This window comes from Taudactylus pleione, unplaced genomic scaffold, assembly GCF_031769625.1.
Source record: "Taudactylus pleione unplaced genomic scaffold, aTauple2 ptg000574l, whole genome shotgun sequence".
In the NCBI taxonomy this organism is placed as follows: Eukaryota; Metazoa; Chordata; class Amphibia; order Anura; family Myobatrachidae; genus Taudactylus; species Taudactylus pleione.
Genome location: NW_028284976.1, coordinates 1502387 through 1522994, shown reverse-complemented (window position 1 = coordinate 1522994; position 20608 = coordinate 1502387). Strand labels below are relative to the sequence as shown.

General features: G+C 40.3%; 1 protein-coding gene across 1 annotated transcript in view; it reads left to right on the top strand.

The window, feature by feature from the left end:
• LOC148481549 (complement C3-like) overlaps positions 1-20608 on the top strand; it is a 318755-nt gene that overhangs the window by 227115 nt on the left and 71032 nt on the right. The window contains exon 28 of the mRNA XM_088453278.1: positions 20377-20527. Within this exon, the coding sequence (XP_088309404.1) occupies positions 20377-20527 (151 nt within the window). The remainder of the gene's footprint in view (positions 1-20376; positions 20528-20608) is intronic.

The following is a 20608-nucleotide window of genomic DNA, read 5'->3' as shown; positions in this document are numbered from 1 at the left end:
GTTCTCTCTTTTCACTGAAAAACTCGGGTGAGATTGCAAACTCGAATAAACTCACCATCGGTCAAACTTCATGAAAAAGATACAACTCGGGAATTTACTAAGAATCAAGATTACAATTTCGGGTGTAATTGTAGCAAACTTGCAGCTAAATTGAAGTTCCAAATAGACCACCTCCTGATCTGCGAGAAACATACACAGATCAGTGTGATTTTTGTATGTTTCTGCATGTAAACCTTATCTAAAGGGTTAATTTATAAAAAAACTGATGTAGGGCCCCCCTCAAAAAAAATAAAACATAACCAGCCCTGGACTGCTCAGCCATTCCTGGTTCCTAAAAATACGGGGGAAACATTTTTAGGGATACCCCATATTTTAGGAACCAGCACTGGGCTGCTGAGCCTGTCCTGGTTTTAAAAATAGAGGGCAAAAATTGTGTAGGGGTTCCCCTATTTTTAAAACCAGCACTGAACTCAGATCCAGCCGGGGTGTAATGCCACAGCCAAGGGACTCTTTCACCGGGTTACAGCCAAATTATTATCAACCCAAGCCAGTCAGCCCAAGCTGGGGATCTCAGGGGAGGTAGGGATCCCCCAATAAAGGGATCCTTCCTCTCCTGAGCACCCCAGGCTTAAGCTGAAGCCCAGGACTTTTCCCCGCACTCCTGGAGTGGTGGGTACGGTGTAATAGCAGTGATAATAGTGATAAACTATTGTTTTTTACTGTGGAATTACAGGTATCAGCATGCCTGCCCTTTGGCACTTGTGGAACTACAAGTGCCAACCGTACCCCTGCTGTAAAAATTTTTTTTAAAAAAACCACAAGACACACACCGTAGTAAGTACAATTTTATTACATACACCTACCACACTCACACATACTTACCTACTGCCAGATGTTCTGTCCACTTGACCAGTAGTAATCCAATGGGTGTACCTGTAAAAAAAAATCTCACCTCCGTCCTTGCGCTGGTCTCCGTAGCATCCCCGGGTCAAAAAAACAACACCCGTGCCATGTTGGACTTGTATAGGTATATGTATGATCACATACACCTATACAATGCAGAATGCCAGAAGACGCGACTCTTCTGGTATTCACACGCCACACCAGCCAATCAGAGGCCACTCTACATGTATCGACCTCTGATTGGCTGTGACCCACGTGCTGGAGAGTGACAGGCACGTGGGCCACAGCCAATCAGCAGCCGATACATGTAGAGCGGCCTCTGATTGGCTGGCGGGGTGTGTGAATTCCATCCTGTGCTGTATAGGTATGTGCTGTATAGGTGTATGTGGTCACACATATACCTATACATGTCCGATATGGCACAGGTGTAGTTTTTTTGTGTTGCCAAGAACCGGGGATGCTAGGACCAGCGCAAGGACGGAGGTGAGATTAGGATTTTTTTTTACAGGTACACCAATTGGATTACTACTGGTCAAGTGGACAGAACATCTGGCAGTAGGTAAGTATGTGTGAGTGTGGTAGGTGTATGTAATAAAAGTGTACTTACTCTGGTGTGTGTGTCTGGTGTTTTTTTAACTATAGGTTTTACAACGAGGGTACAGGTGCCGGCCGCCTGCTGGTACTTGTAGTTCCACAGTGCCAAAGGGCAGGCATACTGACACCTGTAGTTCCATGGTAAAAACAATAGTTAGTCGCTATTTTTGCTACTGTTACCCCCATATCCACCACTTCAGGGGTGCAAGGAAGAGCCCGGGCTTCAGCTTAAACCTGGGGTGCTCACCTCCCTGGCTTGGGGTGATAATGTTTTGGCTGGGGAGACTCAGTGAAAGGGTCACCTGGCTGTGGCATTACACTCCGGCTGGATTTGAGTCCGGTGCTGGTTTTAAAAATAGAGGGACGCCTACGCAATTTTTTTCCCATTTTTTTTAAAACCAGGACAGGCTAAGCAGCTCAGTGATAGTTCCTAAAATACGGGGTAACACTACTCGTTTTTTTCCACATATTTTTAGGGACCAGGACTGGCTGAGCAGTCCTTGGCTGGTTATGCTTTTTGAGGGGGGACCATATGTAATTTTTTTTTATAATGTTAACCCTTTTTTTAAAGGTATAACACAAGCAGCCTTCACATATCTCACTGATATGTGCAGGCTGCTTGTTTGGGAGACTTTGGCAGAGAGAAGACACTGCAAACTCGTGTTAGAAATCTCTATCTAAACTTGCAATTCGGGTGAGAAATCTCGATCTGCTTCACTATCGGAAAACACACTCTCCGCAAAACACGATTCTTTATTCATAATGAGTGTTTCAGAAGCCTAAAATCACACGAGTTTCAGCGAGTCAAATCGAGTTTAAAAACAATAAACTTATCCCAGTGGGAACAAAAAAGGGAATAGAGTTTACAACCCCTGTCCTTATGTGAAATTTAGCGAAAAGCACTCACCACTTTCCCCATGGCAGAGTCCCGGAGTTTTCGTTCCCGGATAGCCACTCGACCTATAGTCTCGATCCTCTTCGCCGATTAGGTATCGGTTTTGAACACGCCAGAGGCTATGAGAAAATTGGACAATCAGTAATAGTTCTCCTGTTATTGGTGACCCTGTAAATGCTAAGGATGACTGCGACCTTCACCGGTTGGGTGAATGGTCATCATTGGCACGAAGCCTCAGCTACCCAGTAATCACCTATGCAGTGCTCGCACGCTCAGGTGTACTTTGGATCTCCCACCATTGTGCGAGATCCCCTATCCGATGCTCAAGTGAAGGACAGACAGAGAAAGAGAGATATATATTTTGGATCTCACACCGTTGTGCAAGATACCCTATCTAATGCTCAGGTGAAGGACAGACAGACACGGAGAGATACTCACACTAAACCTCTTGTCACCTTGATGAGTTGTTCACCAGCCCCTAAGAATCAAAACAGAACAATCCCCCTTCCTTAGCAGACAAAGCACACATACAATGCTGAACCAACTGGGTTACCTGATTGTATGCCGAAAGCATGGACTTCACTCCGGAAACTAGATGTGCAGGTAGGGTATATTTCTTTACAAACTCTCTGCTAAAGTAACTAGAGGATTCAATACAGCAATCAAATAAACATTCTTTTACACACTACATAACAAACATGGCTTAGTGACAATACACATCTAATGGAGATACTCTCAGTGTAGCTGCCCCCTCTCGCTTGCCGGCCGGCCGGCCCTGTCTGTGACCTTAGGAAAACACTGCCGTATTTTCCTTACTCCCCTAGACTGGTTCTTCAGGAGAACCCCACTAACCTTTATCAGAACCTGAGTAGATTCAGTGCCGAGGCCAGACAGCCTCTTGCACCGTCCCCAGAGGAAAACTGCTCAGGCCCGCCTAGCTGGGGCTATCACTGGTGATTTGGGTCTAATACCCAGATCACCCTAATATGCAGACCCACCTGCCAATAGGCTGCACTAGTGATCTGGGCCTAATGCCCAGATCACCTTATTACACAGGCCCACCTACCAATGGGCGGTGCCTAGTGATCTGGGCCTTATGCCCCGACCACTTTATTATGCAGGTCCACCTACTTGTGGGCAGTCTCTAGTGATCTGGGCCTAATGCCCAGACATCTTTATAATGCAGGTCCACCTACTTATGGGCAGTCTCCAGTGATCTGGGCCTAATGCCCAGGCCACTTTATAATGCAGGCCCAGGTACTTTTGGGCAATCTCTAGTGATCTGGGCCTGAAGCCCAGATCACCCACTCCTAACAGAGCCAGTAGAAAAACGATAGGGCCTAACCCCCACCTATAGAGCCCGGATCTAGTGCCCGACTGCACCAGGGGCCTAATGCCCAAACCGTGGTGGCCTAGGGAGGAGTTAAATATAAGAGAAGGTGGCCCGCGGCCGCCTCCCCTTCACGCTGGGAGAGTCTGCAGTGGGGAACTTCGTTGAGTTCTTTTCCTTCCCACCACTGCAGATCTCTCAGGTCCTCAACTTCGGCTCCGCCCTCCGCCGACAGCCGCCATCCTTTACGTTCAGCCGCAGTACTACTGGCCTCGGATGTTGATCACGGCGTCTTCCAGCACCTCTGTAGCTCTTCTTCCCTGCAGGTGATCCTCTTCTTTTGATCCCCACCGACGGACTGACTCGCCATGCTCAGCAGCATCTAATATACGGAGCCTCGAGGGGGCGGAGCCATGACATGGCGAGCTGCGATTGACTCACCATGACGGAACCGGATTGGCTCTCTGCCCGTGAGCCATTACTGGCTCAAAAACGTCGCCAAATTTCAAAATCGACGTCTTTGATTGGACGAGCTTGAATCTTTTCAGATGCAAGCTCGTCCAGCCCTGTCTCTCGCCGCCTGGAATTCCATTGATTGCCGGACCAGTGGACACTGAATTCCAGCATGGATCAGGCCTTGCACCGGTGACCCTGCTCACACTTAAACAAGACAAAGAAAGACCAGTCAGCAAAACAGGCAAACAGCAGGCAGTGACGTAGTCCCATAATGATTGGAAGCCTGTACCACTCCCAATTTGTTTCACTAGAACACAATGCTTTTATTAGGCAGACAGTTACTCCACAATTTGACCAAAACCACGATTGGAAATATTAAAGCAGGAGAAGATTCTTTATTAAGCCTTCATGCACCTAGTCTTTATGCCAAAGTGCAGTGCACCATGCGCCATCCAAGTCAGTGTGCTACTGCAACTGTGCTCAGTACCATGGATGAGACCCAAAAAAGAACCATAGAAATTCTCTATTAATTCCCCCACACTGCTTCTTCTCAGCAGTTAGTCTGATGATGCAATAAAACCTGTGGACCATCGCCATAACTAGCTTGAGTTTATGACAGAAAACCCTCACCATGCAGATTGCCTTTCAGGCAAAGTTGTGGACCCCAAACAATGTCTGTGCCTGTCACAATGTAGTTTACCAGTCGAATGTGCACCAGCAAAAGCATTTTGCCAGCTTGGTAACTAGGCCTTCCATTTTCTTAATTACAACAGGCACACCACAGAAGGTGAACAAAGCTTCAACTGAAAATATCAGTGCAGCATAACTAGATGACCAACTTAAAGGAAGTCATTGTGGTAATTCCTTGGTACCTGCCATGATACACCAATGGAGATACATGCTAAAATACTCGAAGTATGCACAGGATGTCAAGCACCCTATGCAGAAGCACTTGTTCATGTAGTACCATCACCTAGACAGAAACCCATGAACTAGAAGGAATGCAGATTCTGGTGTCGAAGCTGGATAATTGGCTGAGACAAGATCAGTTTAAAATTGGATTGCAGCAATGCCATCTTGCGACTGGCCGCAAAATGCCATCTTGGAAATGAGATCGCATTTTGTGAATGGCCGCCCAAGCGCCATTTTAGATAAACTCACACTGCGTATGAATAACTGTACTTTGCTCTGTATAATTCCTTTGCGCTAAATTGTACTTATAACTAGCGTGTAACTGACTGTACTTTTACTTGGGGTGGGTATCCTTTAGAGGATTATCATAGCATGGTAGGCAAAGTGTTAAATCAAACTGATTGCTGGGTGTGTTTACATGTGCCATAGGGACAGCATAATGTAGGGTTGGTGCCATTTCCGCTGAATATCACAGAAATTTTAGAATTACAGAAAGGGAAGACATTGGATGGAAAATTCCTCTCATCCAAACCACATCATTTCAAACTCTATCAATTCCAAGTAGATAGATCACTTTTGTGTTTGAACATAACCAACCCTAATAAACCCGGGAGTTAGGAAGTGACAGGGAATAATCAGACGATGACCTTCTCACTAAGAGCTGATAATGAGTCCATAAACCATGATCTGTTACGCTCAATTAAATCTAGTGGGAGACATTTTATGTACCGGTATACATTGAGTTCCACCAAAGAAATTATTGGTAAGGTGCCAGATGGTTATTGTGCTAAAATAATACAGCCAGAGACTTGCATGTACCAGATGAAAGACCCAGAAATAGGATTGTTTGCCAGGGAAATGTGCTTAATGATAATGATGCTTACCATTCCTTATGTTCTCCCTGATAATGTATATTTTATATGTGGAAGAAAAGCGTATAAGTGGCTCTCCCCAAGTTCCGAAGGTTTGTGTTACCTGGGAAGAGTAGTCCCAGAAGTTATGACCCTCACACATGTTGAAATGCTTGGTATACATAAAAACACACCATCACCATATCTTCACACACAATATGAACACAGAGGCAAACGAAATATGATACCTTGTGACGTGCATAAAGCCACTCAGTTAATTAGTGAGACAACTGGCTTTCAAGTTTTAGTCACATTGGATCCCACCAGGATCACTCGGGGTACATTAAATTTTAGATATATTCAGGAACTTGCTAAATGAATAGATAATATCACCGAGATGTACGATGACACATTCAGGTATACAGGGAGAGAATTGCAAGCGTACAAGAAAAAACTGGTGCAACACAGGCTAGTGTTAAATTATTTAACTGCTGTTGCTGGAGGGTATTGCGTAACATTGGCCACCCAATTTGGAGTAAAATGTTGCACCTATGTCACCAATGATACCAGCGACCCTAAGGAAGTGATAGACCGGAAGATGGATGAAATTCTGCAGCTAAAATGGGAATTTCGTAAGAATCATAATGCTTCAGTTGCTGAAGTAGAGGAGAAGATAGAAGGATGGGTTTCATGGCTGAACCCAGTGAAATGGTTCTCAGGTCTAGGGGTTAGGTCCAGGAAGTGATCGCCAGCATCGGCAAATTCTTAATCCTTATACTGATTGTCATCATAATAATTGGCATATCTGTCCGGTGTGTTCCTATTGTGTTGAAGTGTGTAAAATGTAAAAATAGAGTCAAACGAAAGAACGAAATCGTGATGATGGTCAGTATGAATACCGAGGTAAATACAGAACTGCATTGCAACCCTGAACTAGGAAATACCATCATTTAATGTATTATATTTAGACCTGCATAGAATGTATTATTGAAATGTTATTTTTAAAACACCTCAGATAATGTAAAGTCTCAAATTCCCCTTCAAGACTGCCTTTATAGGACTGGTGTATCCCCACACCTTTCACATTATCTTCCAAGATCCGCGGTGTGCGTATAATAGTAGTTTTATGTCCCCACTCAGAGACACATTATTGATGGATTAAGAACCACCTTGTGCCATCCCATAATAACGCTAAATAGTATATAAATGTAAGACTAAATTTATATTTTAAAATCAGATTGTGATAGCATGTTGTTCGCTATCAATGGGTGGACTGTCAAAGCTGTATAATTGGCTGAGACAAGATCAGTTTAAAATTGGATCACAGCAACGCCATCTTGCGACTGGCCTCAAGACGCCATCTTGGAAATGAGATCGCAAGACGCCATTTTGTGAATGGCCGCCGAAGTCCCATTTTAGATAAACTCACACTTTAGTACATGTGGCGATATTACTATTAGCATCATGCGATTGCATCTTTCACCATTTCTCATACACACATTAATATGCACAATTGCGCTGTTAACTAGTCGCATATTAGCGAATGCATAAGATCCTGTATGAAAACGCTGAATATTAGTTTCATGCACACGCATCTGCCCCAAGTTAACTAGCGTCTTTACATTAAACCCCACATACTCACACATTACATATTCACATACAAGGTTCCATAAGCTTTAAGGTATAAGATTCAAGTATGTACATTTATTATAATTGCCAGGAATTAAAGATTATTTCGTAACTAAGGTTTTATATGTGATAAGTAAGCCATGTTTGGTATTGTACTGATGCGTACTCTCTCAACAGTATTCCGGTAATATCAATGGAGAGATCGCAACAAGCATTCTCAACTTATGGACCGCAGAGACTTCAAGCAACAAAATGTACCAATTGTTAGGATTTGCATGAGGCGGGAAACCAGAGACCACCAGTTGTTAGAGGCTGGACTGTGTCTATTTGAACCAACCTGTTAAATGCCTTGTAACATATGCCCTCTCCTTTAGGACCAATGGTATTAGCAATAAACTTCTCTATTGTGTTGTTTATTTCTGGGGGGTATAAATATGTGTGTTCTGACCCTGGGTTCCTGGTCTTCATGCTGAATGCTGATTGACGAGGGGTTTCTTGCTGATGCCTACATCTGGTCCAGAGCGCTGCATATGAATAACTGTACTTGGGTCTGTATAATTCCTTTGCGCTAAATTGTACTTATAACTAGCGTATAACTGACTGTACTTTTACTTGAATAATACTTTGTGCTTTGGAACCACAGCTTCTAGGTCTGGAGTCTTAATTTACTGTACTACTGCGAATGCAAAATAGAGTCATCCTTAGAGGTTTATAGGCAGAATATCAGAAGGTATAGGCAGGGGTGTATAGAGCTTCAATGGCAGAATCCTTACTGGGAACCTAGAAATGTGCAAGCAAAACTGATCGCTAAACCCCAGATACAGCAGTAATGCATTAGCCTGATTCAGGTACCAAGCAAGTCATTGTGACACAGCCTCAATCTGAACAGGTGTAGTTCCTCTACTTAGCATCCCCCAGCTCCTGTTTCCTAATTGGCAATGGCAGCACAATCTTTTCTGAAATCCTTGGTGAGATGAGAACATCCACAGTGGGTACAAAGTTATTCAAAGTGACAAAAAGGTTTGACAGAGAGGGTCCCAAAGTTTGCTTGCAATTGCCCTGGAAAGATTCACAGATTCAGCAGCTGACTGATGTGTCTGTAACCTCAAGCCAGACTTTGAACTATTTACAGCCAAAGTTCATAATGGTCAGCCTATCCTGTTTGCAGCAAATTTGATAATTGTACACTCTCCATGCAGAATCCTTTCAGTCCTTATTCATTATTCAGGACACTGTGGCCCAGAGAAAGTCTCCATGTTTAAATGCTGTGTAGCCCTCTGTGCATTTCATGTAATTTTGTGCAGCTGATTGTGAGTCATGAGAGTGAGCCAGGTGAGTTAGTCATGCCCCTTTATAGCATGGTCTCACTGACTCTTTTTAGTGGTGGTGATATCTGACCTTGCTTGTCATATGTCTGCATCTCCAGGATTTTTTGCTGTGTCCGAGTCTTCAGACTGCTCTTGTATCTTGTCTGTCATTTGGATTACCTTGGCCTCAGTTATACACATACCATTGCATGCTTACCAGATATCCTGTCTGCTACCATTCATCTCTGCAAGAGAATACAGTGTCTCTAATATACAGGCCATTGCATGTTTGCCGGATCTCCTGTCAGCTATCATTCATCTCTGCAAGTGAAAACAGTTACTCTCATCTACAACCACAGGCCACTGCATGTTTACTGGATCTCCTGTCAGCTACCATTCATATCTGCAAATGAAAACAGTTTCTCTCATATACAACCATAGACCACTGCATGTTTACTGGATCTCCTGTCAGCTACCATTCATATCTGCAAATGAAAACAGTTTCTCTCATATACAACCATAGACCATTAAGTTTATGGGATCTTTTGCTGCTAACATTCATCTCTGCACGTGAAAACAGGCTCCTTCATCCTCAAACACAGACCTCTAAAAATTTTAATAGATATCATTACCACTCACCACAGCAAGTGCTTCAGTTTGCCTGGTTCCCTAATACAGACCTCTGCATATTAACTGGATTCCTTTGGACTACCTCATCTCCCTGTCACTGACTACTGTTATTTAATTGAACATGTTAAAGCTTTGTTGAATCTCTCCCTGCACTGCAAACTGGTGAGTTACTGTTTCCCTAAATCATTTCTACGCTGGTTGTGTCCTGGTCACACAAAAATAAATGGAACTGTTTCTATCAGGATTGCAGTTCAGATATGAACACTAAGACTGTTGAATATAATGGGGTTATGTTTCAAGCATTCTGTGATCTGATTTAGACCTGGTTCATAACACTTAGGAACATGTTTGCGTTTGTACTTTATTGTAAACACATCCATATTTCATATTGTCCCACACCTACCAGGTCATGCAGAACTGTGATGCTGTCGCAGTGGACAACCTTGCTCCTGGACAAGTACCTTCTCTCAACCTACCAAATCTGAAGGTATGATTGGCGTACCCTGACATCTGGTGACTGAGTTTAAAGGCACAGTCTTTTGACAGGGACGAAGAGTCAATAGATGAGAAAAATGAAGTAACCAAGCCCTACATCTGGGTAGTGTAGCACCAGACACCATGTGACGGAATGGCCCAGGAAGGGGACCATGACCAAAAGGTATCAGAGGAAATAGGGGACAAGGAGATAGGCTCATCCACCCAACTATAAGGGAGCCCAGCAACCAACTCACTGGAGGATCTAATACAGTCATCATTTACAAGATAAAAAGTTGTAGGATCAGAATCCAGCCAACCATCAACTTTAACGAATATGAGGAGAAAAGATGCAAAGAAACAGCAGCCAAAGGGGAGGCGAGAGAAGACAAGACAAAGTGATGGAAACTGGAGAGGAAGTAGTGGATTGAGGGCTGGTAAAAACCCAATGCTTGCAGCAAGTAGCCAGTAAGGAGCATCAGCTGGGATTGCAAGCAGAACAGAGTCAGGACCAGAGCAAACAGGGGTGAGGTACTCCAATCACCAGTTGGGGCCATCAATGTCTGGGCTGGCATGTAGGGAGTGATAGTACCCATCAGGAAGATGAGAGACCAAGTCACCACCACTGGATCTGAGGTGGGTTCTAACACTGTGGCTGCAAGCATGCCAGAGCTTCCCACAGTAATGGGGTCAGCCACATGAGTATAAGTGGAAAACCGTTGCGCGTGTATAGCAGGTTCCAGCACAGGGGTCCTTGAGGCCACATTAGGGGCCAATTTACTGCAAGTCCCAGCCAAGGAGCTGGCCAAAGCTGGCTGACACTGGGTCCCAGTTGTGTAACCGGAAGCAATCAGTAGACTCCACAGCAAGTCCCAGCGAGGACCCAGCAGGGGGGGGGGTGCTTTCATCAGGAGGCTCCCTTTCAACAAGGCAACAACATCCTTTGAATAATATTTTTAATGCTGCTGGCCATAGCTTTCTACATATTTGTGTCTGCTATGCTGCACTGGGTAAGTCAGGCAGATTTTGGATTGGGTTATGAACTTGATAATTACCTTCTTACTTACTTTAACAGCAACTAGGTATGCTTACATAAAAACAGATCATGAACAGCAACATATTTGCCCTTTTTCTGTGAAATTAAGGTGTGAAACTAAAAAATGTTTTATCATTGGTGGCATTCAGCAATGAGCAGCAAGGAATGGCTTTTGTTATAGAAATTCTGGTAAGAGATCCACGTATTAACCTATTAGCATTTGCCCACAGCTTCACTCACATGTATGTCTGTTATTGCTCAGTGGAACTAATTTTACAAAGACAGTAGTGCCATTTAATATTGTGATGTATGTTTTATATTGTAGACATTGATCACAAAATGTCTTTGTAAACAATAAGAATAAACAGTTTTCTATTTTTTTATGTAAACCAAAACCTTTAATTCAAGGGGCAATCAATCTCACAGTCCAGTCTAAGTTCACTTTAGTCAAACAAATCTTATCTAGTAGATCCCAAGTCTTTTGCTACTTAACCTACAGTAACAATGAAAGGCAGCAAGTAACATGAGCAGTGATTCTGATATTTAGTATGTCTTGGTGCGCCATCTACTGGATTGACATGTATACTGCAACTTCATGAGTCAAGATTAGTGCTTAATATATAGTTTTCCTGCAAAATAGATCTTGAGATATATATATATATATATATATATATACACATATACTACTGTTTGCATTTGAGGTGTGCAATATATGTATATATTTGGAACTCCAGGTTTTCACAGTTGCACAGGCCCAGCTGCAGCTCATCACTGAGACAGAAAGGGTTTAAAACTGCTCTGGGCACTAACGCCATCTAGTGGGCAGTTTAGTAGGCCAAAGTTCCTTTTGTGCCAGGGACTGTTGAGATTGGCTGTGTAGATTGTGGCTGCAGGCTATTGCAGCAGACTGACCATTAAGCACTGGGAGTGCTGGGATGTTTACTTTCTTCTGTTTATTTTATGTACTTGTGTGTCCAGGCCTAAGACACTGCCTTACTAATACCTGTCTGATGTGAGTCCTTATTCTATACCCTGTGTTAAAATACATATAGTCATTTTGGATTTGAGGAGCCTATGCAAATTTTGAATATAATTTTTTTTTTGTCCTCATGGTTCATAAACAGTCCCTAAAAGTATATTTGTGCCCAAAAATTATATTTATATACATCTAGTCATTTTTGGCTTGAGGAGCCTGCACACTGCATGCATTGAGTGTCAATCATCTTTTTTTTTCCTTTATAGCTTCTCTCCCTGATGTCACCTTGAGATACTACATACCTCAGTTTCTTTCTAGGTGACTAAGCTACAGTATACCATATTGAAAATGCAATCCAAATGCATCCCATAGTTTTTGTGTGATGCAGGAATGAACAGACAGACAGATAAACAAAATTTCTGTAAAAATTTTTTTGTCTCCATAGTTCATACACAGTCCCAAGGTGTACATTTCTTCAAAAAAAATTCTATGTACAGACACAACCATTGCAACTTTATTATAAATATATATAATGTACACTGGACTGCTTGGTGCTTACGGCACCAACCTAAGGACCCTGGTGAAGATGAAAATCAGGAGGACTATGCCCAGTCATCCAATACCTAGCAGTGCATTTATGTCATTATTTTGTACCCTAACTTATTGCATCATGACCCAATAGTCTGTCTAGCTTGGGGATGGTGTGGTGTGGCTTATAGGCAATATCTACCCAAGCTCAAGCTGGTTGTAATGTGGGGAAGATTATTGGTTAATATTGGCTGGAAACCCAGAATTTCAGCCACTAGTGCCAGGTATTTGTGACGCAATAGAGTTCCTCTACTACATCTTACTCTTGGGTAACATATTTATATTTTAATGACTCCTTGTGGTGGCATTAAATATAGCTCAGAATAGTCTGGGGGCTGTTAATCCTCACTTTTACCCCACCCAGCACCAGAATCTGGGTAGTGTACTCATTATTATAGAATTCAAAGCCATTATGGTTCAAATGAATAATAGGACAAAATGTCCATGATAAAGCCAAAGTTCCCAGCCCTTCTCTTTAATATAAGGTTCCATAGCTTCTTAAAACTTTGGGGAAAATTTACTAAAGGTCAATTTCAATCAATTTTAATTGATTTTGACTGGATCTTAATTGATGTTGTGTTTCTGGGACTAAATCACACATTTACTAACAGACAATTTAATTTTTTTATTTTTATTAAGTATTAGTAAATGTGTGATTAGCCCCAGAAACACATCAATTTAGATAATTTAAAATCGAATGAAATCAACCTTTAGTAAATGTACCCCATTATGTGTTTTAGTTTCTAACATTATAAGCCACCTAGCTGTTAATGGCTCTGACTAGGCATCATAAAACACCCCTAAATTAAATTCATGTTAAAATAAACACTGACACCAGAATTGGCAGTCAAAGGTCACAGATTTATTAATTTAACATAAATAAGATGGTGGCCAAGAAAGCATTGCAGACAATCAGCTGCAGGCCAAACACTACATGACCAATGGCACTGGACATATGCCCCAGATCCAATCTTACATGTGGAGAACCCACCTCTCCTTAACTGGCACAGTAATACTCAGTACAGCATCAAAGAAAGCCTGTAATCCCGCTCATGGGCAGTGACAACTCTGCTCTTTCAAAGGGGCAGTGCTCCGCAACCACCTTTTCAGCACTTATGGCCATTGAAAAGCAATGCTTTCTCAGCAAACTGAGCCTTCTGTGCAAGAAGTACAAATATAAAAATGTTCCAAACCACCTGCGCCCTGTGACTGCAGCTCAGTTCACGCTTAAGGAGCACCACTCCTCTAGAAACATGTACAGATAAAAACAAGCGTTCCACAGGCGCTGTCACATCATACGATTTTCTTTCTTTTTTTCTCTTTCTTCCCCTATTTATGTAGAGTTTTTCAAATGGGGAAAGAGACAGGAAGTTAAACTCCAACCAGAACACACTTTTCTATATGATGAGATAATTGATTAACCAGGGACTCACCTATATAAGGTGCCCTATATTCCTGTAACAAGTCCTTTAAACTCCGTCTACCAGAAATACTTGTTTTCACTGGGTGCAACAATCAGGATCTCCCCAATGGGGATGGACTCACCTGGGACCAGGTATCGATATTCCCCAAAAGGTTTCTTTAGGTGTCCCCTCTGACTCTTGCTACACCATAACCAACATTTGTGGATGACCCATGTATTTCATTCAATGTCCATATAAAAAGAATATTTATTCAGAGATCCCAAAAGATACATATAAAAAATTCCAAAGTAAAAACATGAACATTACAGAAGTGCAGCCAATATCAGAGTACACCTATAGAATCTGAGGTCATTTCTTCCAGATTGAAGTGTAACACACAGATACAAATCCTTATATACAAGGTGAATCCCTGTACAGCTGCCAACAAGTAAAAAAAACACCAACGCGTTTCCGACCATATAGGTCCTTCCTCAGGGTGGATAATGAGGTGAAAAACCTCCAGCATATTTATACCCCTTTCCCAAATTATCACAAAAAGGGTAAAACTCAGTATGTTCTAAAACCCGGAATGGTGTTAAAAACATACTAAAACATTTCTTAATCACATACCATATATCACACATTATGAAATCAGCATATGCATCCTAAAATAAAAATGCAATAAAAATACATATATAGAAGACAATATGCAATTACAGCATTATTAAACATGTTGTCCATTCTCTACAATCCAAGTCGCCTTTTATGTGGTTTCTGAGTGTTCTGGGAGCCCAAATCTTTTGTGCACCTGTGTGTTGGATCCCATGCGGAAAAGTGTAGTCCGTTGTTAATAGCCGGCCGTCAGGTTCCGGCTGTGTGGACCACCAAAACGGGAACCCATATGACATCATCGTTAGACCAAGGCGCTATGGATCATGGGAGTGATTTCAGCACTTTTTCTCTCTAGCGCCCAGCCGGGCGCCATTTTGTTGTAGTCCGAACAACGTAGTGAATTAACCACATCATCGGTACTCAACACCCGGATAGGATTTACATGTATGGGAGAAAAATAAAGAATTACCATATGCTCTGAAGTGTCAAAACTCTCATTGTGCACCAGAACAAAAAAAGTGAAGACTTATATATATAACCCTTCATAGTAACATTTATCCCCCATGTCTCCCATAATAAATATATAAATAAGTATAAATGATATAAATATATCAATAAAAAAAAAAAATATCACTAATATACATTAAAGGAACCATTTCATCTCGAAATCTACATTAAGACCTCTAGGTATCTGAGTTTATAAAAGATAAATCATTTTCATTTCTTCTTGTGCTAATCTATTATCTCTATCATTGGTATGCCAGTTAGATTCTATCATTTTGATACCACAGAAAGAAACCAAATGTGTAATGTCACATTGATGTATGGTTTTAAAATGTAGGGAGACATTATGAGTATCCAGTCCTTTCTTAATATTTCTTACATGTTCGCCCAATCTTGTTTTCAGCATTCTCTTAGTTCCTCCTACATATTGACTCCCACATGAGCACTCCAGTAAATAAACACAATATTTGGAGTTACATGTAATAAACTCATTGACTGGAAAGCTCTTACTTGTTTGTATAGATTTGAACTCAGTAATTCTAGATTGGCCAGATTTGCATGCTTACACATGCTACATACACCACATCGAAAGAAACCTTTCATTTTAATTCTACTATTCAATAATGTAGGATGGGCAATAGCACTCCGTACCAATTTGTCCTTAATATTTTTTGATTTCCTGTATACAAATACTGGACGTGATCTTATATAATCTTTCAAGGTGGGATCATTGTTCAGCACATTCCAATGTTTATTTATCACCTTTTCTAGTTGTTTCTAATTACTGTTATATTGGGTTACAAATGGAACTAAACTCCTTTTCCGATCAACCTTCTTATTTGTTTCCACCAAAATAGCTGTCCTTCTTTCAAAATTAGTGCCATTTTCCCTGGCTTTTTTGATTATTGCACTATCATATCCTTTTCATGTGAAATCCTTCTCTAAGATATTGGCTTGGGACTCATAGACCGATAATTCTGTACAATTTCGTCTTATACGTTGAAATTGGCTATGCAGGATACTCTATAACCAATTGTATTAACCAATTGCTATTATATTGTATAAAAGAATTGCAATCTGTTTGTTTAACGTAATTTTTGTTTTTTATTAGTTCATCTTCTATATATCATTAGGTCCAGAAAGTTAACTTCTTGTTGGCTAATATTAAATGTGAGCACAATATCGTATGTGTTATCATTCAGATGTTGACAGAAGTTGTCCAATGTTTCGTGATCACCCTTCCAGACAAAAATGATATCGTTTATATACCTACGCCATGTCACCAGGCTGGCACCAAAAGGGTGGCCCATCCAAACATGGTGGGTCTCCCACCACGCCATAAATAAATTGGCATAGCTTTGCGCCAGCCTGGTGCCCATGGCAGTTCCTGTTAATTGTAAGTAAAAGGTTTGGTCATACCAGAAGAAGTTATTCTGTAATATTAGTGTTACTCCCTCTGTTATGAAATTTTTACATTCCTCTGTTACATTCTTATTGAGCAAAAAATATTGAATTGTTTCCAAACCTAATTGATGTCTAATAATAGTATATAGCGATGACACATCGGCCGTTACCAACCAATATCCGTTTTGCCATTCTATCTCTGAAAGCAATTTAATTGTAGATATAGTATCCTTCAGGTATGAAGGGGTCTCCTGAACCAAAGGTTGCAACTGATGGTCTAAATAATGAGAAAGATTAGATAGAATAGAATTGGTTCCTGCAACGATCGGGCGACCTGGTGTTTTTTCCTGATTTTGATGTATTTTGGGCAATACATATATAACTGGGATAGATGGTTGTTCAATTTTTATATACTCCTTAACCATTTCTGTAATAATATTTTTAGAGGTATACAGAGCCAAGAATACTTCCAGCTTTTTAATTATCCTTTCACTAGGATTTCCCCTTATTATTTTATATGTAGATACGTCCGATACTTGTCTAATGATTTCTTCATTGTAATCATTAATATCCATAATTACCACACTCCCTCCCTTGTCCGCTGGCTTAACTATGATTTCTTTATTCTCTCTGAGGGTTTTGATAGCTTTTCTTTCCTCTCTAGATAGATTCATATTTTTAATGGGTTTAAAATTAATTTTTTCAAGATCACCTCTAACAAGATGTTCAAAACTTTCTATAAAACATCCCTTCTTGTGTATGGGGTAAAAAGTCGATCTTTTTTTAAAAATAGAGAAACTAGTATCATCAGTTATATTTTCTTGTGATTTATCACTTTCATCCAAAAAATTTTTAAGAGTTAGTCGTCTAACAAATTTTTGTAAATCTACAAAAATGGCAAACTCGTTGCTGAGATTATATATTTTGGTTTTATTTCTATCCTCACATACATCCTCCTTTTCAGAGATGGGCACCTCAATAGCTAAAACTTCTTCAATACTTCGTTTTATATTCTTACGTCTCTTAAATTTTTGTTTCTTACCCCCTCTTTTTCCCCTATGTTTCTTTTTAGTTATTATTATCTCCTGTGGTGTCTCATCAGACGTGGTTCTAAAAAAACATTGTTATCTTCATAAAGAGGGCCATATCTATTGTTATTCCTCCAATTATCCATATTAACTCCTATTTCCTGTGATCGGAAAAGGAGTTTAGTTCCGTTTGTAACACAATATAACAGTAATTATAAACAACTAGAAATGGTGATAAATAAACATTGGAATGTGCTGAACAACGATCCCACCTTGAAAGATCATATAGGATCACGTCCAGTATTTGTATACAGGAAATCAAAAAATATTAAGGACAAATTGGTACGGAGTGCTATTTTCCATCCTACATTATTGAATAGTAGAATTAAAATGAAAGGTTTCTTTCGATGTGGTGTATGTAGCATGTGTAAAGCATGCAAATCTGGCCAATCTAGAATTACTGAGTTCAAATCTATACAAACAAGTAAGAGCTTTCGAGTCAATGAGTTTATTACACATAACTCCAAATATTGTGTTTATTTACTGGAGTGCTCATGTGGGAGTCAATATGTAGGAAGAACTAAGAGAATGCTGAAAACAACATTGGGCAAACATGTAAGAAATATTAAGAAAGGACTGGATACTCATAATGTCTCCCTACATTTTAAAACAATACATCAATGTGACATTACACATTTGGTTTCTTTCTGTGGTATCAAAATCTAACTGGCGTACCAATGATAGAGATAATAGATTAGCACAAGAAGAAATGAAAATGATTTATCTTTTAAAAACTCAGATACCTAGAGGTCTTAATGTAGATTTCGAGATGAAATGGTTCCTTTAATGTATATTAGTGATATTTTTTATTTATTTATTTTTATTGATATATTTATATCATTTATACTTATTTATATATTTATTATGGGAGACATGGGGGATATATGTTACTATGAAGGGTTATATATATATATATATATATAAGTCTACACTTTTTTTGTTCTGGTGCACAATGAGGGTTAGACACTTCAGAGCATATGGTAATTCTTTATTTTTCTCCCATACATGTAAATCCTATCCGGGTGTTGATTACCGATGATGTGGTTCATTCACTACGTTGTTCGGACTACAACAAAATGGCACCCGGCTGGGCGCTAGAGAGAAAAAGTGCTGAAATCACTCCCATGATCCATAGCGCCTTGGTCTAACAATGACATCGTATGGGTTCCCGTTTTGGTGGTGCACACAGTCGGAACCTGACGGCCGGCTATTAACAACGGACTACACTTTTCCGCATGGGATCCAACTCACAGGTGCACAAAGGATTTGGGCTCCCAGAACACTCAGAAACCGCATAAAAGGTGACTTGGATCATAAGGAATGGACAACATGTTTATTTTTGCTGTAATTGCATATTGTCTTCTATATATGTATTTTTATTGCATTTTTATTTTAGGATATATATGCTGATTTCATAGTGTGTGATATATGTTATGTGATTAAGAAATGTATTAGTATGTTTAACACCATTCCGGGTTTTAGAACATACTGAGTTTTACCCTTTTTGTGATAATTTGGGAAAGGGGTATAAATATGCAGGAGGTTTTTCACCTCATTATCCACCCTGAGGAAGGACCTATATGGTCGGAAACGCGTTGGTGTTTTTTTTACTTGTTGGCAGCTGTACAGGGATTCACCTTGTATATAAGGATTTGTATCTGTGTGTTACACTTCAATCTGGAAGAAATGACCTCAGATTCTATAGGTGTACTCTGATATTGGCTGCACTTCTGTAATGTTCATGTTTTTACTTTGGATTTTTTTATATATATATCTTTTGGGATCTCTGAATAAATATTCTTTTTATATGGACTTTGAATGAAATACATGGGTCATCCACAAACGTTGGTTATGGTGTAGCAAGAGTCAGAGGGGACACCTAAAGAAACCCTTTGGGGAACGTCGATACCTGGTCCCAGGTGAGTCCATCCCCATTGGGGAGATCCTGATTGTTGCACCCAGTGAAAACAAGTATTTCTGGTAGACGGAGTTTAAAGGACTTGTTACAGGAATATAGGGCACCTTATATAGGTGAGTCCCTGGTTAATCAATTATCTCATCATATAGAAAAGTGTGTTCTGGTTGGAGTTTAACTTCCTGTCTCTTTCCCCATTTGAGAAACTCTACATAAATAGGGGAAGAAAGAGAAAAAAGAAAGAAAATCGTATGATGTGACAGCGCCTGTGGAACGCTTGTTTTCTTCTGTACAAGAAATTCAAGGTTAATACCAAAATAAAGCAAAATAATATACATAAAAGAAAACAGAAAAGGATACAGCAGCAAAACACATGACCAGATCTCACTTCCATTGAACACAATCAGCTGATAGCAAGTCAATGACATACCTCCCCCTCAATCCAAAGCATCCTGATAATTCAGCCCTCAATTATCAAAAATTATCTTTTGTATTATTATTATTATTACTACCAGTTATTTATATAGCGCACACATATTCTGCAGCACTTTACAGAGATTATTTTGGCCATTCACATGAGTCCCTGCCCCAGTGGAGCTTACAATCTATATTCCGTATCACATGCGCACACACACTAGGGTTAATTTGTGTTGGGAGCCAATTAACCTACCAGTATATTTTTGGACTGTGGGAGGAAACCGGAGTACCTGGAGGAAACCCAAGCAAGAACAGGGAGAATATACTAACTCCACACAGGTAGGGCCGTGGTGGGAATTGAAACCCATGACCTCAGTGCTGTGAGAGTTTCAAAAAGTAGACCCAGTATTTTGATGACTGACTTTACTGAAATTTATTTCCTTTATTTGTAGGAAATTGATACAGCAGTCAACAAGGCCAAGGAATATCTTGAAGCTAAATTTCCAAAATTGAAGCAAACATACAGTGCTGTTATAACCTCATATGCCCTTTCATTAGTGGGAGACGCTAAGCATCATGATATTGACAAGTTTGCACATAAATGTTAGTATATTCTTGGAAAATTAGTCATCATTTTCATATATGACGTGACTAAAGGATTAAAAAGGTAGTGAAAAATAGTGT